The sequence below is a fragment of the Pelodiscus sinensis genome, chromosome 3, assembly GCF_052426305.1.
Source record: "Pelodiscus sinensis isolate ZL-2025 chromosome 3, ASM5242630v1, whole genome shotgun sequence".
Taxonomy (NCBI): domain Eukaryota; kingdom Metazoa; phylum Chordata; order Testudines; family Trionychidae; genus Pelodiscus; species Pelodiscus sinensis.
In genome coordinates, this window is record NC_143054.1 from 112,884,067 (window position 1) to 112,903,331 (window position 19,265).

The 19,265-nt window shown below is 42.0% G+C and overlaps 1 protein-coding gene across 3 annotated transcripts in view; it reads right to left on the reverse strand.

Moving 5' to 3' along the window:
* NOX3 (NADPH oxidase 3) overlaps nt 1-19,265 on the reverse strand; it is a 225,091-nt gene that overhangs the window by 2,471 nt on the left and 203,355 nt on the right. For 2 of the 3 annotated variants that reach the window (XM_089777299.1, XM_006114980.5), the window contains 3 exons: nt 17,672-17,834; nt 7,162-7,308; nt 6,545-6,669 (listed from right to left, as the gene is read on the reverse strand). In XM_089777299.1, coding sequence (XP_089633425.1) covers nt 6,545-6,669; nt 7,162-7,308; nt 17,672-17,834 — 435 coding nt within the window. The remainder of the gene's footprint in view (nt 1-6,544; nt 6,670-7,161; nt 7,309-17,671; nt 17,835-19,265) is intronic. The other variant, XM_089777298.1, reaches the window with a different exon arrangement.

A 19,265-nucleotide genomic window follows, 5' to 3' on the forward strand; every position in this document is an offset into this window, starting at 1 on the left:
GCCCACGAAAGCTTATGCTCCAACACTTCGGTTAGTCTATAAGGTGCCACAGGACTCCTTGCCACCATTAGAACAGAAAGCTAAATTTGCAGCAATGAGGTGCAACTGATGATTACTCCCAATAAACTTTCTCAAAGGAATGTGTGAATGCGGTTCAAGTGAATTTTACCACAAAAAAAGGAAGTTACCTTGTGCAGTAAAGACAGTTCTTTGACATTTGTGTACCTGTGAGTCCTTCACTGTTGGCGTCGGGCTCATCCCATGCCACAGATCAGGGATTTTTTCTAGCAGTATCTAGTTGGGCCATGTATGTGCAAGAGTTCACGCCCTTGGAGTTTGCGCACCTGGCCAGACACCCCTCAGTTTCTTTGTGAATGCCCTCTTACATGAATGTCAAACTGAAAAAGAGGGGAGGAGGGTGGGTAGTGGAGCACTCATTTCAAAGAACTGTTGTTATTGCACAAGGTGAGTAACTTCCTTTTCTTTTTCAAGTGATGTCCCTGTAGGTGCTCAACAGTTGGCGATTACCTAGCTGTACCCTAAAGATGGAAGATGGGCTTCAGTAAGGTTTTTTTATTCAGATGAAAGGACTCCACTGGCTGCCACAGAGTTCATTTCCATTTGTGTGGAAATTGCATAGTGCCTCCTGAAAGTGTGGTTAGAGGAGCAGGTAGCGGCATGGCAAATATCCTTGAGCAGAACTCCCTTCAGGAAGGCTGCTGATGTTGCCATTGCTTGAGTGGAGTGCACCTTAGGGAGCATAGGAAGAGGTGTACCTTGGAGGGAGTAACACTGGATGATACAGGATGTCACCAGTTTTGAGACCCGCTCTGATGTGAGAGGCATTCCCCTGGAATGCTCAACCAATGAAATGAACAGGCTCTGTGATTTATGGAAGGGTCGAGTACAGTCGATATAGAATGATAATGCCCTTCAGATATCCAGAGTGTGTAGAATAGTCTCTTCTAGAGAAGTGTGAGGTTTTGGGCTGAAGGCTGAAAGGACAATAGGCTCATTGATGTGGAAATTGGAACAAACTTTATGTAGGAATGAAGAGTGGGGGAGTAGAACCACCTTGTATTTGTGGAATCCAGTGTAGGGAGAGAATGCTGTGAGAGCAGCAATCTCACTAATTTGCCTTGTTGATTTGATGGCTGTTAGAAACATCATCTCTATTGTTAGCAGGTAGAGTGAGCATTTGGCCATTGGCTCAAATGGTAGTCTGTAAAATGCATAGAGAACTAATTCTAGATCCCACATGGGAGAAATAGGTCTACATAGTGGATTAAGATTATGTAGCCCTTTGAGGAATCTCTTAAAAATCGGATGAGCAAATATAGAGAAACTGTCAATTGTAGGGTGAAATGCTGCAAACGCAGCTAGATGCACCCTGAGTGATGAAACTGATAAACCTTGTTATTGCAGAAAGATAATGTAGTTGAGGATCATGTGGAGAGGTGTATATGAGAGGTGGATATCGTTTCTCTTACATCAGGCCGTAAACCACCTCCACTTATGGAAGTAAGTTTTGCGAGTGGTCTGATGTCTCCTGTGGAGTAGGATGTTTCTTACTTGTGAACACTTCTGTTCTGCCTCTGAGAACCAGAGAGGAGCCACGCCATCAGATATAGTGGCTGTGGCTGTGGCTGGTGAAGGGTGCCTCTGTTCTGCGAAAGGAGGTCTGGGTGGGTCAGAAGCTGATAGGGGGGGTCGGAAAGACATCTGATAGAGATAGGGAAACCAGATCTGCCCACACCCAGGCTGTGAGAATGACTAGGGCCTTGTCTGACTCTATCTCGTGGAGAACTCTGAGGATGAGTAGAATGGGAGGAAAGGCATAGAAAAGGTGAATATTCCATGGGATAAGAAAAGCATCTGCTAACGATCTGGATCCTATGCCCACCCTGGAGCAATAGAGGGCACTTGGTATTGTGGCATGGCACAAAAAGGTCTATCAATGTCCAACCCCATGAGTAGAAGACACCGTGCAAGACCCTGGTATGGATTTCCCACTCGTACTCTATTGCAAACTTGCAGCTGAGTGTATCCACAATAACATTCTTGACTCCAGGAAGATGCCATGATGGTGATATTGTTGTGGATATACCAGTTCCACAGGCATACCTCCTCCACACAGAGGGCGGGAATATGTACCTCCATGTCGATTCATGTAAAACATCATAGTGACATTGTCTGTAAGGATGCAGACGGTAAACCCTGAATGTGATGGCAGAAGTGACTGCAGGTGTTGTGCACAGCTCAGAGCACCAGGAGATTGACCGGAGCCTGGATTTGTGGGCAGATCATTTGCCCTGAATGAAGGGATGCTGAAAATGGGTGCTCCAGCCAAGGAGGAATGCATCTGTGGTAATTTGGCTGGATGGTTGTGCCTGATAAACTAGCAAGGAGGTTCCCTGGATCAGTCCACCATCATGACGCTGAAAGGATACTTATGAGAACTGGGACATGTCTGTGCACCCAGTGTTTGGATAGGGCATAGAGGGAGGCAAGCCAGTTTTGAAGGCATTGGAAGTGTAGATGCATGTGGTGGATGACATATGTTCTGGTGGCAATGTGTCCCATAAGTCAAAGTCAGATAAGTACTGGGATTGTGAGGCTCAATGTCATGGTTGAAACCAGGCTTTTTATTGCATCGAAACATTGATTTGGCAGGTGCACGTGTGTCGTGGTAGACTCGAGACATGCTTCTATGAATTTTAGGGATTGTGTTGGGCAGAGGGTAGACTTCTGTTTGTTGATAACGAGGCCAAAAGATTCAAAGAACCCATTGGTGAAGAAAAGCATGTCTCTTGTGGCCTGCTCTGAACAGCCTCGAATGAGGCAATCATCTAGGTATATCATGATGCCTTGGCAACAAAGGTATGCTGCTGCTACAGCCAGGGTCTTGGAGGAGACACTGGAGGCAGACGAAAGCCCAAAAGGCAGAACTCTGTACTGGAAATGATCTGAAGCCACTGTAAATTGGAGGAAGTGTCTGTACGTCAGATGTATATAAAAATACGCATCTTAGAGGCTGAGGGCTGCAAACCAGTCTCCCTCGAACAGTGCAGGGATAATTGCCATGAGTATGACGATCTTGAAAAGCTGTTTATGGAGGTATTTGTTTAGATGGCAGAGGTCGAAGATGGGTCTCCAGCCACCTGTTCTTTTCTCCATGAGAAAGTAATTTGAGTAAAATCCCCTACTTTGATATTGCTCAGGTACCCTCTCTATAGCTCCTATATATAGGAGCTGGTATGTCTCTTGACGGAGCAGCATTTCGTGAGAGGATCCCTGAAGAGGGACAGGGAGGATGGGGAGGTTGGAGTAATGGAGTATCTGCACTTCACTATCTCTAGGACCCAGTGGTCCGCAGCAATTGCTGCCCACTGGTTGTAAAAAGTGCGCAAATGGTGACAGAATATGGCATGTTGGAAAGTCACTGGTGAAGTGGAGAGGTCATGCAGGCCCTCGACTAAAGCCTCAAACCTTCTGCTTAGAGGCTTGATGGCTGGATGAGCGAGTGTCATTGGTGCGTCTGTGCTGGTTTCTTGGCCTGGAGCAATTGTTGTCGAATGGCCTTTAATGTTGTTGCCTGCCAAATGTGAAGTCTCTATGTCTCTGGTAGGGAGCATACTGTCTCTTTCAATATGGGGGTGTATACATCCCTAAAACGCATAAACTGTTCTTGCTGGAGAGAAGGACTTCATCCGTTTTCTCCTCAAAGGGCTTAACTTTGTCAAATGGCAGATCCTCCACTTTAGTCTGGAGCTCTTCTGAGACCACTGCTGCTTGTAGAGCGGATGAAATATTTCTTGTCTGCTCTCTTGTTGGTTGGTGGAGTTGTGGCTGGTGTTTACCAGACCTCATCTGCTGATTCTAGAATTGCCTCATCTAGGGGTAGTGCGATTCTTGACTTAGCGGAAGGACGAAGGTTTTTCAAAAGTTTATGTTGTTTATCCATCACCTGTGATAAAACGTCCTCCTGGATGGCAGCAACCCTTTTGAACAAGTCCTGGAATTGCTTCAGGTCATCCATTGGTGACAGATCATCGGGGATAACTGCCTCATCTGGTGATGAGGAGGATTTATTAGCTGGCGACACATCAGGTTGGGGATGTCAGGGTCGTCGATGATCTGTCCCTCCTCTGTGTCCATGTCTGTAGTTTGGGAGGGAGAAGTATGAGGATGAACACCTGTTGGCTGGTATGGAGACCAGTGAGGTAGATGATGTGGGTGACAGGACCAGTGAGAATACCACGGAGGATGGAGAGAATAGCATGGCTGGAGACTATCATAGAGTGAATGCACTCTGGTTGGATAAGAGTGCTGGGATGAAAATATGCTCCGATTATCACCTTTGTAGTCACTATAGTGGGACAGTACTGGCAACTGTAGTGTGGGAGGAGAGCCCCGAACTGAGAAAGGGGGATCAGGAGTGGCACCTGAAAGAATAGGCATACAGGGACTAGAGCTCAGTTCCTTATGTGGCACTGGTGGATTATATTCTTGCATGTGCGCAGCAGGGCAATGACAGCTAGGAGCCGGTTCGTGCAGTGCCGGGGAGTGCGGTGCCAATAGAGGTGGCATCAGTGCTGATGGTGATGGCACCAACTTTGGACTCGGTGTGCGTGGCACTGGTCTTGCAGGAGGAATAACAGGTAGTTCGAAATAGGGCTTTATTTCGAACGCCCGTTTCACTGCTGCGTGTATACGCCGCGGGCAGTTATTCCAGGCTTGTAAATTTAAAAAATGGCACCTGGCCGGGAAGATGCAAATCAAGTGTGGGATATTTAAATCCCAGGCTTGATTTGCAATTCCGAATGCCTACATTTGCAGCCCTATTCCGAAATAGGCTACGAGTGTAGACTTACAGACTAACTCGGCTATCCCTCTGAAGCTTTTATATATTTATAGTTAGTCATATTATTTGTTTGCTCCCAGTTTACCAAGCGAGCCACATCGCTGTGCTCCCATGACCTGTTATCATTACTTACCGTTCCCTCGATTTTTTTCTCTGCATATTTATCAGTGATGATCTTTCATTGATAAATAGCATAGGGACAAAAACTGATCCCTGTGGGGCCCCGTTAGAAACACCTGGTTGATGATGTTTCCCCATTTACAATTACATTTTGAGACCTATCAGTTAGGCAGCTTTCAATCCATTTAATGTGTACAGTTAATTTTATATAATTCTAGTTTTTTTAATCCAAATGTTGTACAATACCAAGTCAAATGTCTTATAGAGTCTATTATATTAATAATATTAATTTTATCAACCACACTTGTAATCTCAAAAAAAAAAAATCAGAGTACTTTGACCAAATCTGTTTTTCAAAAACCCACGTTAACTGGCATTAATTATAAATCCCTCCTTTAATTCTTTAATTGTGTCCTGTATCTGCCACTCCATTATCTTGCTTTGGATCAGTATCAGACTGATAGGCCTATTATGACCCAAATTCAGGTTCTCAAAACTTCAGTGCTGGATTTTTAAGAAAGTATCATTGCATTCAGGACTTCTCTTCATTATCGTCTACATTCTGCATGAAAAGCGGCACAGAAAATGCCCTTTTTTGAAGTTTTTTCACTTTACAACTACGTTTTGAAAATTAACAAATAATAAAGCTTAGACTGCAAGTTAAATTTGACTATAAGGCTAAATGCTAAAGATATGATTAGATAGTAGCAATATTTTAAAAACAATACAAAAGAAAAATTATATTTTTTACAGTCAGCCATTTGCCTATTTTTCCTTATTTCTTGATTTGTTTTCATTTTTACTTCTATCAACTGGTTTCTCTATTACTATTATTTTTGCATTTTTATGATGTTTTTGTAGCTTCTCTTCCACTTCTAGGATTTTAGTTTTTCATTCACAAAGATTTTTTTCCTTTTCCTTTCTCAACCCTTTCTCCTCCACAGGCCTTTGGCCTGCATTAACAGATGAATATTCGGAAATGGAAAAGAATCACAAAGAAAGAGTCCAGAATTTTCTAACATTGAACACAAAAATATTTCAGATTCTTTCTTCAAAGGCTTCCAGGAACAAAGAACCTTTTATTATACCACTAGAAAATTCACCAAGTTCAAATGAACTGTCTTTGCCAGCAGAGATGAACTAATAACAGAACAGCACAGCCTTGCAAAAGTAGCCAAATATGTTGGGAGAACAAACATATCCTTGACATCATAAGAAAAAAAAAATCACAGTTTATCTCTTTAATAACCATCTTCAAGGGAAATTAATGTTACTTTGTCCTTTGTGCAGAACAGTAATTGGATTGTGTGTTTCAATTATATCTGGCAAAGGCCAGGATATTGAAATACTTATAAATATTAGATTTTCTTATCCAAAAATTAGATTTTATTGGCATTCTCTTTCTGAGATTTCTTCATTAAAAGCTTCATTAAATATAAATCTTCTTTCCACAGGCAAAAAACTAAATTATTTTAAAAGGGTCATTTCAAAAGATTTGCCCTCCTGCTGTTTATGTTGAGAAAGAGTTACATAATAAGGCTAGAAGTTAACCTGCCTTACCTAGGATGATTTTCTGCTATTTGCCTGAACTCAGAGTCCCAGTTCGGCCTTCCATAGAAAGTCTTTTGTCTCAGACCAGTAATTACATCCATCTTTTCGTCATCATGTAGAGCTATATAAGTAGCCTAAAGCAACATTTACAGCAAAACAATCAGTCATTTTGGAATCAACACTGTATATACCGAGTAAGCTGTAAAGTGATAATTCTCTCTCTGAATAAAAAGTGGACATATACATTATTCAGGTGGGAGAAGGACATAATTATCATGAGAGGGTAGCACTTTGGAACCTAAAAAGATGGCAGGGGAAGGGTAGCATTTTCAAAAATGCCGAAGTGTCTTAGAAACCTAAATTCCATTTTTAAAGATGATTTAGGCACATAAGCATCTAAGTTATAGTGACTTTCAGTGAGACTTAAATTCCTAAGGCCCCACTCCTGAAAGGTATTTACGTGCCTTTGAGGATCTAGGCCTAAATCACTTTTGCAAACAGGTCTTAGATTTCTAATTTACTTAGAAGCTTTTAAACGTTTCAAGTATTAAGTAGATAATATGCTGGTGACATGCTGCCATACTGGAAAAGTAAGGTATGTTAACTCAAATACATTTCATTAATACCTGACTTTCATCCCAGCTAGTAAGAAATATATGATAACTTAGAAAATGGGGTTTCCCTTTCTCAGCCATTTGTGTTTCCAGCAAGACTAGGAGATCAGCAAACCACTCAAAGGCAGATGGATCTCGGCAAGTCCAATAGAAATAAACCTGTCAGGTAAAAGAAAGGAGATTCAACGAGGCACAAGCTTTCAACAAGCTTTGTATAAAGCTCTTAAATTATTTATGTTGAGATAAGTGGTTAAACTTATAGCATGCTACTGTACTCCAATGGAAATTTAAACATGATCCCATCTATTTTTGACATTGTAGAGTTTCTTTATGGTTTAAAAACACATTTATCTTCTTCTTCAAAAATCTGAGTGAATTTAATTATTAAAGTATTAATCCAAACAGGCAATATGCAGCCATTTAAGTCTGTCAATGCATCTCAACACTGGTTTACAAAACTTAACTCTGCATTTTTTTAAAATAGAGACTGAAACTCCTATGAAACTCTGGCTATGTCTACACGACGGAGTTTTTCTGGGATACAAACTCCGCCGCATCCAGGGAACATGTCTGCTCTTCTGCTTTTTTTTTGCGGAAGAGCAGACACGCTCTTTTGGAAGCCCTGTCCTCCTCCTCACATGAGGAAGAAGGGCTCTTCTGAAAGAGGAGGCTTTTCCGAAATTTGGACCAGTGTAGACTGGCCAAATTTCGGAAAAGCCTCTTCTGAAAAAACTATTGGAAAAAGGTATGCAAATTGCAGAGCGCAATTTGCGTACCTTTTTCTGATAGTTCATTGTAATATAGACATAGCCTCTGAAGTGACTTCATGATATGATCAAATTGGGAGTAAGAGAATATCACAACACTCAATTTCATTCATCTGCTAAGAAAGGTATTCTACAGTATTTTGTTGAGATTCTTACACCATGTCCATCACCGTGAAAAGCTTGTGAACTAGTCCACTATCTCCTTTTGGTCTTAAGGTTGCCTATACTGTGTTGAGTTCAGCATTAAACATCTATACTCCTAGACAGAACTCTTAATTAAATTCATTATGGGTCTCCATTTGTTATAAGTGGAGGTGATAGTGCCACTTACGATTAAGGTTGTCAGAAAGTCCCATTATAATATTTTGTTTTCAGTTACTTATAATGTTGCAAAACTTTACCATTTGGACTGAAATTTTCATTGCTGTGTGTTTGCCTTAGAATGATTTTTTTAAAAAATCCTAATCTGAGACTAGAGGAAAAATACGTTTTGCCTTGTTAAAAATTTTGTGAGAACTATTCTTTGTAATGCTACAGTGCCCTCAAGTTACAGAACAGAGATTTGAAATTTGGCAAGTGAGTGGCTTTTGTGTCAGGAAGGTACATTTTGTCATCCTGTGACAATCTGCCTAAATTTGTCCAAGTTATAAGCCTATGAAAAAAATCACTGAGATTTTGAAAACACCGAGTAGAGCATCACTATAATTTTAACAGCTGAAATCCAAAAGATGCCAGCCTCTGATAACTCCCACAGATGAACAGATTGAGCATGTCATGTGCCTTCTCTACAGAATGATTGTTTGTGTCCCATACAGCAGCTACATGCAACCAGGCTGTGCATGTGCCATCCCCACAAAGCAATTGAGCATGCTCTAGACCCTCACAGCAATTCTGTGTGTCAGGAGTACACATGCACTGCTTTCACAGAGAAACTTAGTATGTGCTATCCCCTCACAGTTTCTACATATGACTAGACTATGCATGCATCATTCTCACAGAATAACTGAGTATGCTCCAGGCAAGAGGTACAGGAGCGAAACTGGACTTTCCCCTGTAATTGCCATGCCCATCTGCTGCAGACTGGGCTAAGGCCACGCACTGGAGCTGAGAGAAAGGTGCTTTGCTCTCACTTGCCCTCTTAATAAAACCTAGACAGCACAGAAGCTGTCTGATTCAAATGCAAAAGAAACAAAAACTGGACCAGGTGCAGGGTATATAGGTGTCTGGGACAAAAAGGTAGTGAGACTAGAACTAGCTGGGCAAAGAGAGCAAGACTGGGAGGCAGGGAAGGAGAGGCTGAGGTTGTCTTGGGAAGGTGATTGAGATTGGGAACAAATGAGAGAAATGCATGGCAGAGGAAGGGGATTGCAAACCTACTGTCTGGTGGTGGAATAATAAGGACATTGGATGAAAAGATAAGAGGAAGTGGGATTCAGAGCCATTGAAGGTTGGAGGAGCTTGAGATTGGATGAGGTGCTAGGTATTGGCAGCCTTGCAACCTTCAAAATGTTCTTTGAATGTAATTATTTGTATAATCTCTCTAAGTATACTAGACACTTTACTAATCCATCAGAAGCCAGTTATCTCTCTCAAAGGCTACGTCTACACTGGCCCCTTTTCCGGAAGGGGCATGTAAATTTCACCTATCGTAGTAGGGAAATCCGCGGGGGATTTAAATATCCCCCGCGGCATTTAAATAAAAATGTCCGCCGCTTTTTTCCGGCTTTTAAAAAAGCCGGAAAAGAGCGTCTACACTGGCCCCGATCCTCCGGAAAAAGCGCCCTTTTCCGGAGACTCTTATTCCTACTTGAAAGGAATAAGAGCCTCCGGAAAAGGGCGCTTTTTCCGGAGGATCGGGGCCAGTGTAGACGCTCTTTTCCGGCTTTTTTAAAAGCCGGAAAAAAGCGGCGGACATTTTTATTTAAATGCCGCGGGGGATATTTAAATCCCCCGCGGATTTCCCTACTACGATAGGTGAAATTTACATGCCCCTTCCGGAAAAGGGGCCAGTGTAGACGAGCCCAAAGAGTATACAATCTAAGATATAGGGTCTGGATTATGGTTATTTGCAAAACCTTAACTCTAAATATCTGAGACCTAATTTTTTTATTATTACAGCTGTTTTTACATGAATATAATCCCATTGCTTTCCATGGAGTTGCTATGACTTACACTGGTGTGTAAATATGATGTAAATCAGGCCTCCTGGCAGTATAACATTTCCTTTTGGTAATTAACAACAGTTTAGTATTAAGTTAATCACTATGTTCAATATTTACATGCTTATGCCTCTCTTTACAAAGTTTTTGTTTGAGAATTTTGAAGTCAGCAGTTGCTAAAAGCACCCAGTGCCTCTGAAAATCAGACCACTGAAAAACATCACTATGTACTTTATCATAGCTATTGTGACTTCACCTGAGAAACTGTCCCCACACTTTCTAGTTTATCATCTAATGACTCACTCCTTTTCAACAACTCACCTTACTAAAAAGTATGGCTAGTGCAGATGAGAGGGGAAAAAAGGGGAGAGGACCTAATTTCCCAAACCCAGTATACTGAGCCAAATTAATTTCTGCTGTAGGTCCACTGAAGCTGTGCGAATGCATTTATTAAAATTGTAATTTGTTATAAATGAGAAATGTTTGTAATTAATTAACACAATTTCTCTTCACAATGAATATGTTTCCACAAATGGAGTCCTGAGAAAGAAGGAGAGAGAAGCTGGTGAGGAAAGTTGGCCCTTGAAAAAATGAGGCTATGAGACACACAGTGGCCTAGTAAAAGAAAAGTAATAATGGTAAATATTATTTATAAAGAGCCATTCTTTGTATCCACTGAACTCCTCTGGGCACTTCACAACATATTATATATATGACTCAAATACAATGAAAATAGAGTAAAATTCACCCTCATTAATACTGCAGAATGAAATTATCCAGGAATGGTATATTTGTATTTTTATTGTAGGGCTCTCAGTATTAACTGCCTATGCTATTATTTAGGCTCCTCGAATAAAAAAAAACCCCAGCCTCTCATTAGATTTATGTTTCACTAATCCCCACCTACCTCACATTCATCAACTTGATGGCTTGCACAAGTAAACGGCCTTAAATTTTCAAAGTGCTCTTTCTGCAGATTGAGTTAGATGCAGTATTACTATTAATCAGATCTGTAAGGTAGGATTTTGAGTAGTCTCTTATTTTAATAATGCACCTATACTCCACACCCTCTTCAGCCTCACATATTTATCATTCATTTTCCTGTGCCTTACACTTGGCATAGTAAGCAAGAGCAGGGAGTTCTGCTCTGTCTCTCATATAAGGTGCATGCATATACTCCATAAAGCAGCTTTCGGCATAGTGCAAGTCATTAATAACTACTCCTTGATGAACATTCCCTCCCCTCCCACATCTGAGAGTACAGGCGAAGGAAGTGGAACAACAAATTCAGCTTGTATGCAGGTGACATGGTAAGAATGACGGAGGGGGAGCAAAGGAAAAATGTTCATTTGCTCTTAATGCTGTTCTCAAATGTTTAGGATGTGGGCTATCCCACATCTGCTTCTGCGTTGCTGGGAAGGAGCCCACCACCTAAGTAATGTCACCCCTTTGGGTTACAGGGAGTAGTCTAGTACTGTACAGATTGGACCTCCCTGATCCGGCACCCTCGGGACCTGATCCTACCAGACCTCGGATGTTGTCGAAGCAGAGAGTGCTGGATTTAGGAGGTTCAACCTGTAGTTATCTCTGTTCTCCACACTCAAAAGGTGAGGGTCCTGCGTAGGGGCACTAAGAAGACTGTCAAGAATTTTAGCATTTGCTCTTATAGACATAAAAGATGTTTCCAAAAAGCAACTTTGACACAAGGTTACATTTGACAATATAAGCTCTGCAGTCTTTCAATATTTCCAAATAACTGTATTTTGCTGGAAAGCTTGTGGCCTGATTAGGTGAATCTTAAACAGGGAACAGAAGGATACAGCTGTTTGTCACAGTTAGAATCTGGGTTAACCAATGGAATTTCATAAATTACAACCACAAATTTCTGAAATTAAGGCTAGTGCTATAAAGAAGAAACCAGCCTTTGCATAACTAAAGTGAGTGGTAACACTTCAGCAATGAATACTGGAATGACCCATGCAAATCCTCAAAAAAAGAATAGGAAAATTATACTCTACAGCTTCTGATTTGCTGTGTTTTTCAAATTATACAGCTGTCTACATTATGCAAACTATGAATATTTGTATCTCAACTATATGTGGGCAACACTAAGAAATCTTAGTTCAGTAATATAAATGAAAGCTGTACTCAAATCAAAACAAAGTTGTTCAAAAAAAGAAAAATCCTCTTATTTATTTCCTTAGTAGATATTTCTATGGTACTCATCACTATATAAGGAGAATGCTATCTACCTCAAATTATGTGTAATTATGTCACAAATGGAAGCTTTTTAGCCAAGGGGAAAAAAGAGTTATTCTGAGATTAAGTCACTCTCACTAACATGACTGATAAAAAATTCTAATAATAGTTTGAACTTCCATTGCCCCTTCCAGCCAGATCTCAATATGTTTTTCCAAAATTATTGAATTTAGGCTCACAACACCTCTGAGAAATATGTATCATTATTCCCATTGTACTAATGAGGAAACCATGACACGGAAAAGTTACGTGTAAAGTAGAAATAATAGTATAGGTTGAACCTCTGCAAACCAGAACTCTCTGGTCTGGGAACATCTGTAGTCCAGAAGAACCATGGATGTTCCCGAACTTGAGAGTCCCGGTGGAGGGCTGGCAGCTGGGCAATCCAGCTGGGCTTCCAGGCGGAACCAGGAGTCCACTGAGCCCCAGGAGGATGCCTAGCGGGGCCATAGCCTGGCTCACAGCAGCACTGCTGCCTGGCGGGGCTGGGAGCTCAGTGAATGTCAATTAAGTTGCCCAGCGGGGCTGTAGCCCGGTGCACAGCAGTGGAGCTGCCCAGCGGGACCAGGAGCCTAACACACGGGGAGATGGACTGCCCAGTTTAGCAGGGAAAGAGGAGGGAGAAACGGCATGGCAGTAAGGCTGGCAGCAGAGCGGGGAGCCAGCTGAGAGGCCAGTGGCCAGCCACAGCTGGTGGGGCCAGTAACAAAAGGGCTAGAAATGACTTCCCCTGGTTCTGCAAAATCCCTCATCCGGGAGTGGTCAGGTCCCAAGGGTGCCGGACCAGGGAGATCCAACCTGTACTCCTGTTTCTCACAGAAGTCCTGTGAGACTTAATGCAAAAAAGCCATTGAGAGTGTATATTAATGGGTCAATGGGGGTAGAGTTAGGTTCCTTTAATCTTATGCCTTAATACATCCCAAAAGGCTATCACATTGTCTAGTACATACCTAAAAAGTGACTTACTGCTATTAAAGCATGGTGTATTGACAGTCTTCTTCAGGGGTGGGCAATAATTTTTGGTGGGAGGCCACTCCAAGATTTTGGAAAGAGGTCAAGGGCCACACTTTGCTGTGGAGGAGTTGTGGGGTCTAGAGTGGAGGTTGGGTGCAGAAGGATGCATGTGGGGTAAGGGGCTGGGGTGCAGGAAATGGTGTGAGGTCTGCGAGGAAGTTTGGGCAAAGGAGGGGGTTGTGTCCTGGGTCAGGAGATTGGGGTGTAGGGTCAGGGAGGGGGTTTATGTGCAGGAGAGGATTCTTGCCTGGGGGAAGGATAGTAGGAGGGTTTGCAAAATCTGGGAGGGAATTGTGACTTGGGAGAAGGGGAAAAGGGGTAGCAAACTGCAGAGGATTTGGATGTGACCTGGGTCAGAGGACTGGGGTGCACGGTCTGGGAGGGCGTTTGGATGCAGGAGAGGATTCTGGCCTGGGGGAGGGATGCAAGAGGGGGTACAGAGTCTGGGAGGTAGTTGTGACCAGAGGGAGGGAGGTGCAGAGGGTTTGGATGATGACGTGGGAGAGGCAGACTCTGGCTGGGAGGCGCTTACCTAAGCCTGCTGCAGCCCCAGATCACTTAAAACTGAAAGCTGCTCCCTCCACATGGCTCTAAGCTCTGGGAGGAGGAAGAGTCTTGCGCTGCTCCCATCCCCCAGGCCAATCCCTCAGCTCCTTTTGGCTTGTTGTTACCAGGACCTGAGAGATTAGCTGGGGTCAATTTCTATTGGGTGGTTGTTTCTGGCCAATAGGAGCCAAGGATTGGGCTGGGGGGCGGGGAGATCTCATGAAACTTCCCCCTCCCCAAAGATCAGAGAGACACACAGACTAAGCTTTAACCTGTGCAGCTGCATACCTAAGGACTCTGGCAGGATGGTCCGTGGGCTGGATCTGGTGGCTTGGTGGGCCGGATCTGGCCCCCAGGCCGTATTTTGCTCAGCTCTGGCCTACTTGGACCCCTTCCCACCTCCTACATTCCCAGAAACCATGCTGCTCATTCAGTAGCAATTTGTCATCAAATAACTCACCTTGGGACCTGCATTCAGGTCCCTGTGGGTGGACACTTACACTGGTTTTCCCAGAGATATAATTGCAGGCTTTGACCCTAAATATGAAACACTGAACACTCCCTGTTAAGTTTTTACATTAGAAAGTGAGTTAAAATGGATGGAAGGGCCATAAGCTTGTCCCTCTGAATGGGGAAGGAACGGTTTATACCTGCTACTTTCTTTCAAGTGTCTCACTCTCCACTTTCACCCCATCTGTCTCCTCTTCACCCTATTCTCATGAGGCGTTGCCATATTTTTTACCATTATTACAACAAATGATAGTTCAAAACCTCTGTTGTGTTCCTTCTATTTTATTTAGAATCTGCCTGATTTTGCAAGGTGGGAAAGTCACCAGTAGTTGCTGAGTGTAGCTTACAGCACCACAACAGTTTTCCTGAAAACTGCAAGTTAAACACAAAAAGCCTCCAGGATTGATTAGAAGGGATTTGCATGTACAAACATGCTACTTTTTGAAAGGAATCAATTTTGGTCCGTACCAAAAGTTAGTTTTAACTCCTTTTTGCATGGGACACACTTGGGGCTGTGTCTACACTGGGCCACTTATTCCGGAAAATCAGCCGCTTTTCTGGAATAAGCTGCAAGCTGTCTACACTGGCCCTTGAATTTCTGGAAAAGCAACGACGCTCTACTGTACAAAATCAGCCGCTATTCCGGAAAAACTTTTCTGCTCCCGCTCGGGCATAAGTCCTTATTCTGGAACACTGTTCTGGAAAAGAGCCAGTGTAGACAGCCCAGTAGTCTTTTCCGGAAAAAAGCCCCTATCGCGAAAATGGCGATCGGGGCTCTTTTCCGGAAAAGCGCGTCTACATTGGCCACAGACGCTTTTCCGGAAAAAGGGCTTTTCCGGAAAAGCAGCCTGCCAATGTAGACGCTCCTTTTCCGGAAAAACTGAAAACGGAATAGTATTCCGTTTTAAGCAGTTCCGGAAATTCATGCCAGTGTAGACACAGCCTTGCTGTTTAGTCACCAGGAATGGAAGCTCTATCTAATTCCTTAGTTTTACTGCAAAATTTTTAATTAACTTCATTTCCTCCCACCCAAACGTTATGATAATTTTATGATAATTTTCATTGCAATTCAGTTCCTGAGGAAGCTAGGTAGAAAGAGGGAAGAAGTGAAAGAAACAACTCAAGGGGGAGAGGGACAGGTGTTTGAGGGGAAGGAAGAAGTTAGTTACAGGTTTAGCTGCTTTTGCATGCAGCTCAAATGTCTATGAATTATTAAAAGTTGACTTTAAAAACAGAGTGCATGTTGAGGTTGGAAGCAGACAATTTAAAAAACACATTTCCATCTTTTTATTCCTCTGTGAATTAAATATCATGGGTGAAAGGTTAACTATTTATTTGAATGGTGAGATCCCAATCCATTGTCAGTATAGTTTGAAAAAAAATCATGAAAGAAAGTACAATGACAATACAAATTGAACAATGGCCCTCCAAAGCTGTACTCTTAATAATCTTTAGTTTCAGACTGACAGACAGAAATCCCTATACACTGCTGATGGGAATTATTTACAAAGAATGACAATATGGGAGTGTGAGAGGGTACACCAACTCCACATGGAAGACCAAGGGACTAAGAAACAGCTTTGGGCTCTGGCTGCTGTGCCCAGTCATACCTGTAAAGCCTGCGCAAGCTGCAGGCATGACTTAAAATAGGGAAGGACAGCTCCCGGAAGGCGGAGCAGTGGAAGGGATCAGATGACTGTTCCGAAGGGGAAATACTGCCCAGGAGCTCATTACCTGACACCTGAAAACTCAGACCTGTGAGAACACACAAAGTAGAGGCTAGTGACTGACTATGCATGTCAAAGACTAGACAGAAGTGATTTCTTCCAGGGAGCTGAAGGAGCCCTGGGTAGAAAGTGGTTTGGGAAGGCAGCTACTTTGCACACTAAGGGACCGATTGGAGCTGCCCACCACTGGGCCCTGGATTGAAGGCTGGTGGAGCAGGTGGGCCGGGGCCTCTCTAGCTACTCCAGGAAAATGGTCACAACAATAAGAACCTTCTCCTACGTGAGAGGCCAGCTGGAAAAGACTTTGCTTTGACAGTTGGAAGGCCCAGTCTCCCAAATCCCAGTGTTAAAGGGGAGGACTGCAAACTCGAGATAGGGTGCTGAAAGAAAGGCTTGAGTTTCAACAGGGAGACAACCTGCCAGCCCCCACTTGATCATTAGGATGCACTGTTGGTGGCTGTGTGGGGACCCAAAACCTTCCTGTGGCTTTCAGTGGCCAGGGAGTGAGTCTTTGTTACAAGTTGTAGCCCACAGTTTCCCCACACTCTCTGAGTTATACACTGTCAGTTGAGATGACATTTTTGTCATCTCCTTTTCTGACAACATTCTAGTGATGCAATCTGATCATAATGAAATAATTTGAAAAATCCTCATATCAAGAAGTGTCCAGAACAGTTACCAACAGTCCGGATTCACCAGGCTGCTGACCTATTGCATCAGTCCTGCTAGTCTGCATGTCACAGCTAGACTGCTAGGCTACGTCGAGACTGGCCCCTAATCCAAAATAGCCATGGTAATTTCCTACTTTCAGGAATAGGGAAATTCGCGGGGGATTTAAATATCCCCCGCGGGATTTAAATAAACATGTCCGCCGCTTTTTTTCCGGCTTGGGGAAAAACCAAAAAAAAGCGTCTAGACTGGCGCGATCCTCCGGAATAAAGCCCTTTTCCGGAGGATCTCTTATTCTTGAAAGTAGGAATAAGAGATCCTCCGGAAAAGGGCTTCATTCCGGAGGATCGCGCTAGTCTAGACGCTTTTTTCCGGCTTTTCCCCAAGCCGGAAAAAAAGCGGCGGACATGTTTATTTAAATCCCGCGGATTTCCCTATTCCAAAGTTGGAAATTAGCATGGCTATTTCGGAATAGGGGCCAGTCTAGACGTAGCCCTAATGTGAACAAGAGGAATATATCTGCAAATAACTTTTAACGCCTCCGTCACAGCTGTACACAGCAATGAGAAGAGAAACCACTGCACTGGTAATTGAGGGCCAAAATAATAAAAATATCCAGTAAGACCTTTAACACTGGGCTATCAGTTAAAAAGTATGTTTTTCTTAGAACATTCTGAAAAATCATTGGGTTCACTGGGCAGAAGACAAATGAGAGAGTTTCTCCATCTCAATAGAAACGAAAGCAATTTCTACCCTCAACTTGAAGGAACAGGTTATCTAACCTGGAAAAGTATTATCTTATTAAAATACTTCCAGAGGATGTGAAGGCAGTAAACTTTTTGAAGGAATTATAAACAAATGTTCCCCCTACCTTTTCCAGTGTCAGTTCTGTATTAGGATTACAGCACTTAAACCATATGGATTTTAGAATCGAGGCAAATGGAGTGACTCCTATTCCTGCTGCAATGCATACACTCACTTGATAGTGGAAAACATCTGTAGTTGGAGCACCAAATGGTCCATCCACAGCCAGTCTGGAGTAACAAAATAACGTTTGTTTAAAAGTCAGCAATATATCAATGTGATTTAAAGTCTGAGAGAGACTGAGCTATATTTTAAAAAATAGTGCTTTTGTTGCATATATAAAAAAATGACACATATAAGCTGTCACACAAATTGCCGTCACACAAATATTTAATTTTCAGAAGGCAGTATTTCATAGTGAAACAACTATTTTGTATGAAATGAGAGTACAAGAGCATCCATGTGAGTTCGGGGCCTGGCCATCCATTTAAGCATGCCATTGCTATTTTCAAGCTTTCTGAAATGTGATTAGTCATATAATTACATGTCCAAATTTAGTCAAGATATTTGCATATTTAATTATCATTTACTGAGAAGCATCCCATTTTAAAGCTTTATTTTCCATGTTGTATAAATCAAAGGACAGAGAAACAGATTTAGTAATCTTTCTGACATGTTTTCAGTATTGTATTTATGTAATGAAAGAGACAGAAAAAGAGAAAAATCATAGCAAAGAATTAGTTTCTGAACTCTTTCAGAGAAAAAGTATTTCAGAAATAATATATACTTGATAAAACTAAAAACTATACTTAGTATCAGAATTAAGAGAAATTTTTTCAGGTCTGAATTCTTCTATAATCATCAGTTCTCAGTCAGCATCAGTGAACTTAGATAGGGATGATATAAATTAGAGCTGAAAAAGAACTATGCAATCATCTAATCCATCCTTCCTGTAGCATGGGATGTAACCCTACAGTATATTTTGAGTGCTTTGTTGAGCCTAATTCTTCATAATCTAATACTTAATTTCAGAAAGCATAGGTTTCTTTTGTTCCAGATTTTCTGTATACATGCAGATGTCATTACTTGAATCACAGTAAATTGAAGTTTAAATAGTGTAAATGAACATGCAGATGTAGGAAGAGTTGAGTATGTTAATAAGAAAGGAAGAGGTAATCATTGTGCAACAGTCCACATAATACATTTACATTAATTATTTGAAAATCTATTATTTTGAATGTTGTGATGCCAGCTTGTTTAAGGGTGTTACTACATAAACGAACACGTCCCATTATCAATTACTCTATTTTTCCATTTTCAATTACACTAGTCATTTGGTTTGCTTTTATTCAAGTATTTCAGACTGTGCATGTAATTGCATGCGAAATAGCAACTAAACATGCGCTAAAGACATTCTTTAACAATTTAGCCACAAATGTACATATGTGGTTATGTAAACACTTGTTTTTTCCTTTCTACATCTGTTTTGATTTGTACATGTTATGTCCTATCCTGCACTTCCTAAGCACTCAAAACTCCCATTGAAGTCAGTGGAAATTTAGGGCATAAAAAGCATATATGATGAGGTTTGTCATCAGCTGCTGAGATAGCATGCAGATACACTGCATTAGTGTAAGATGTATCATTCTCTGCATATAGCA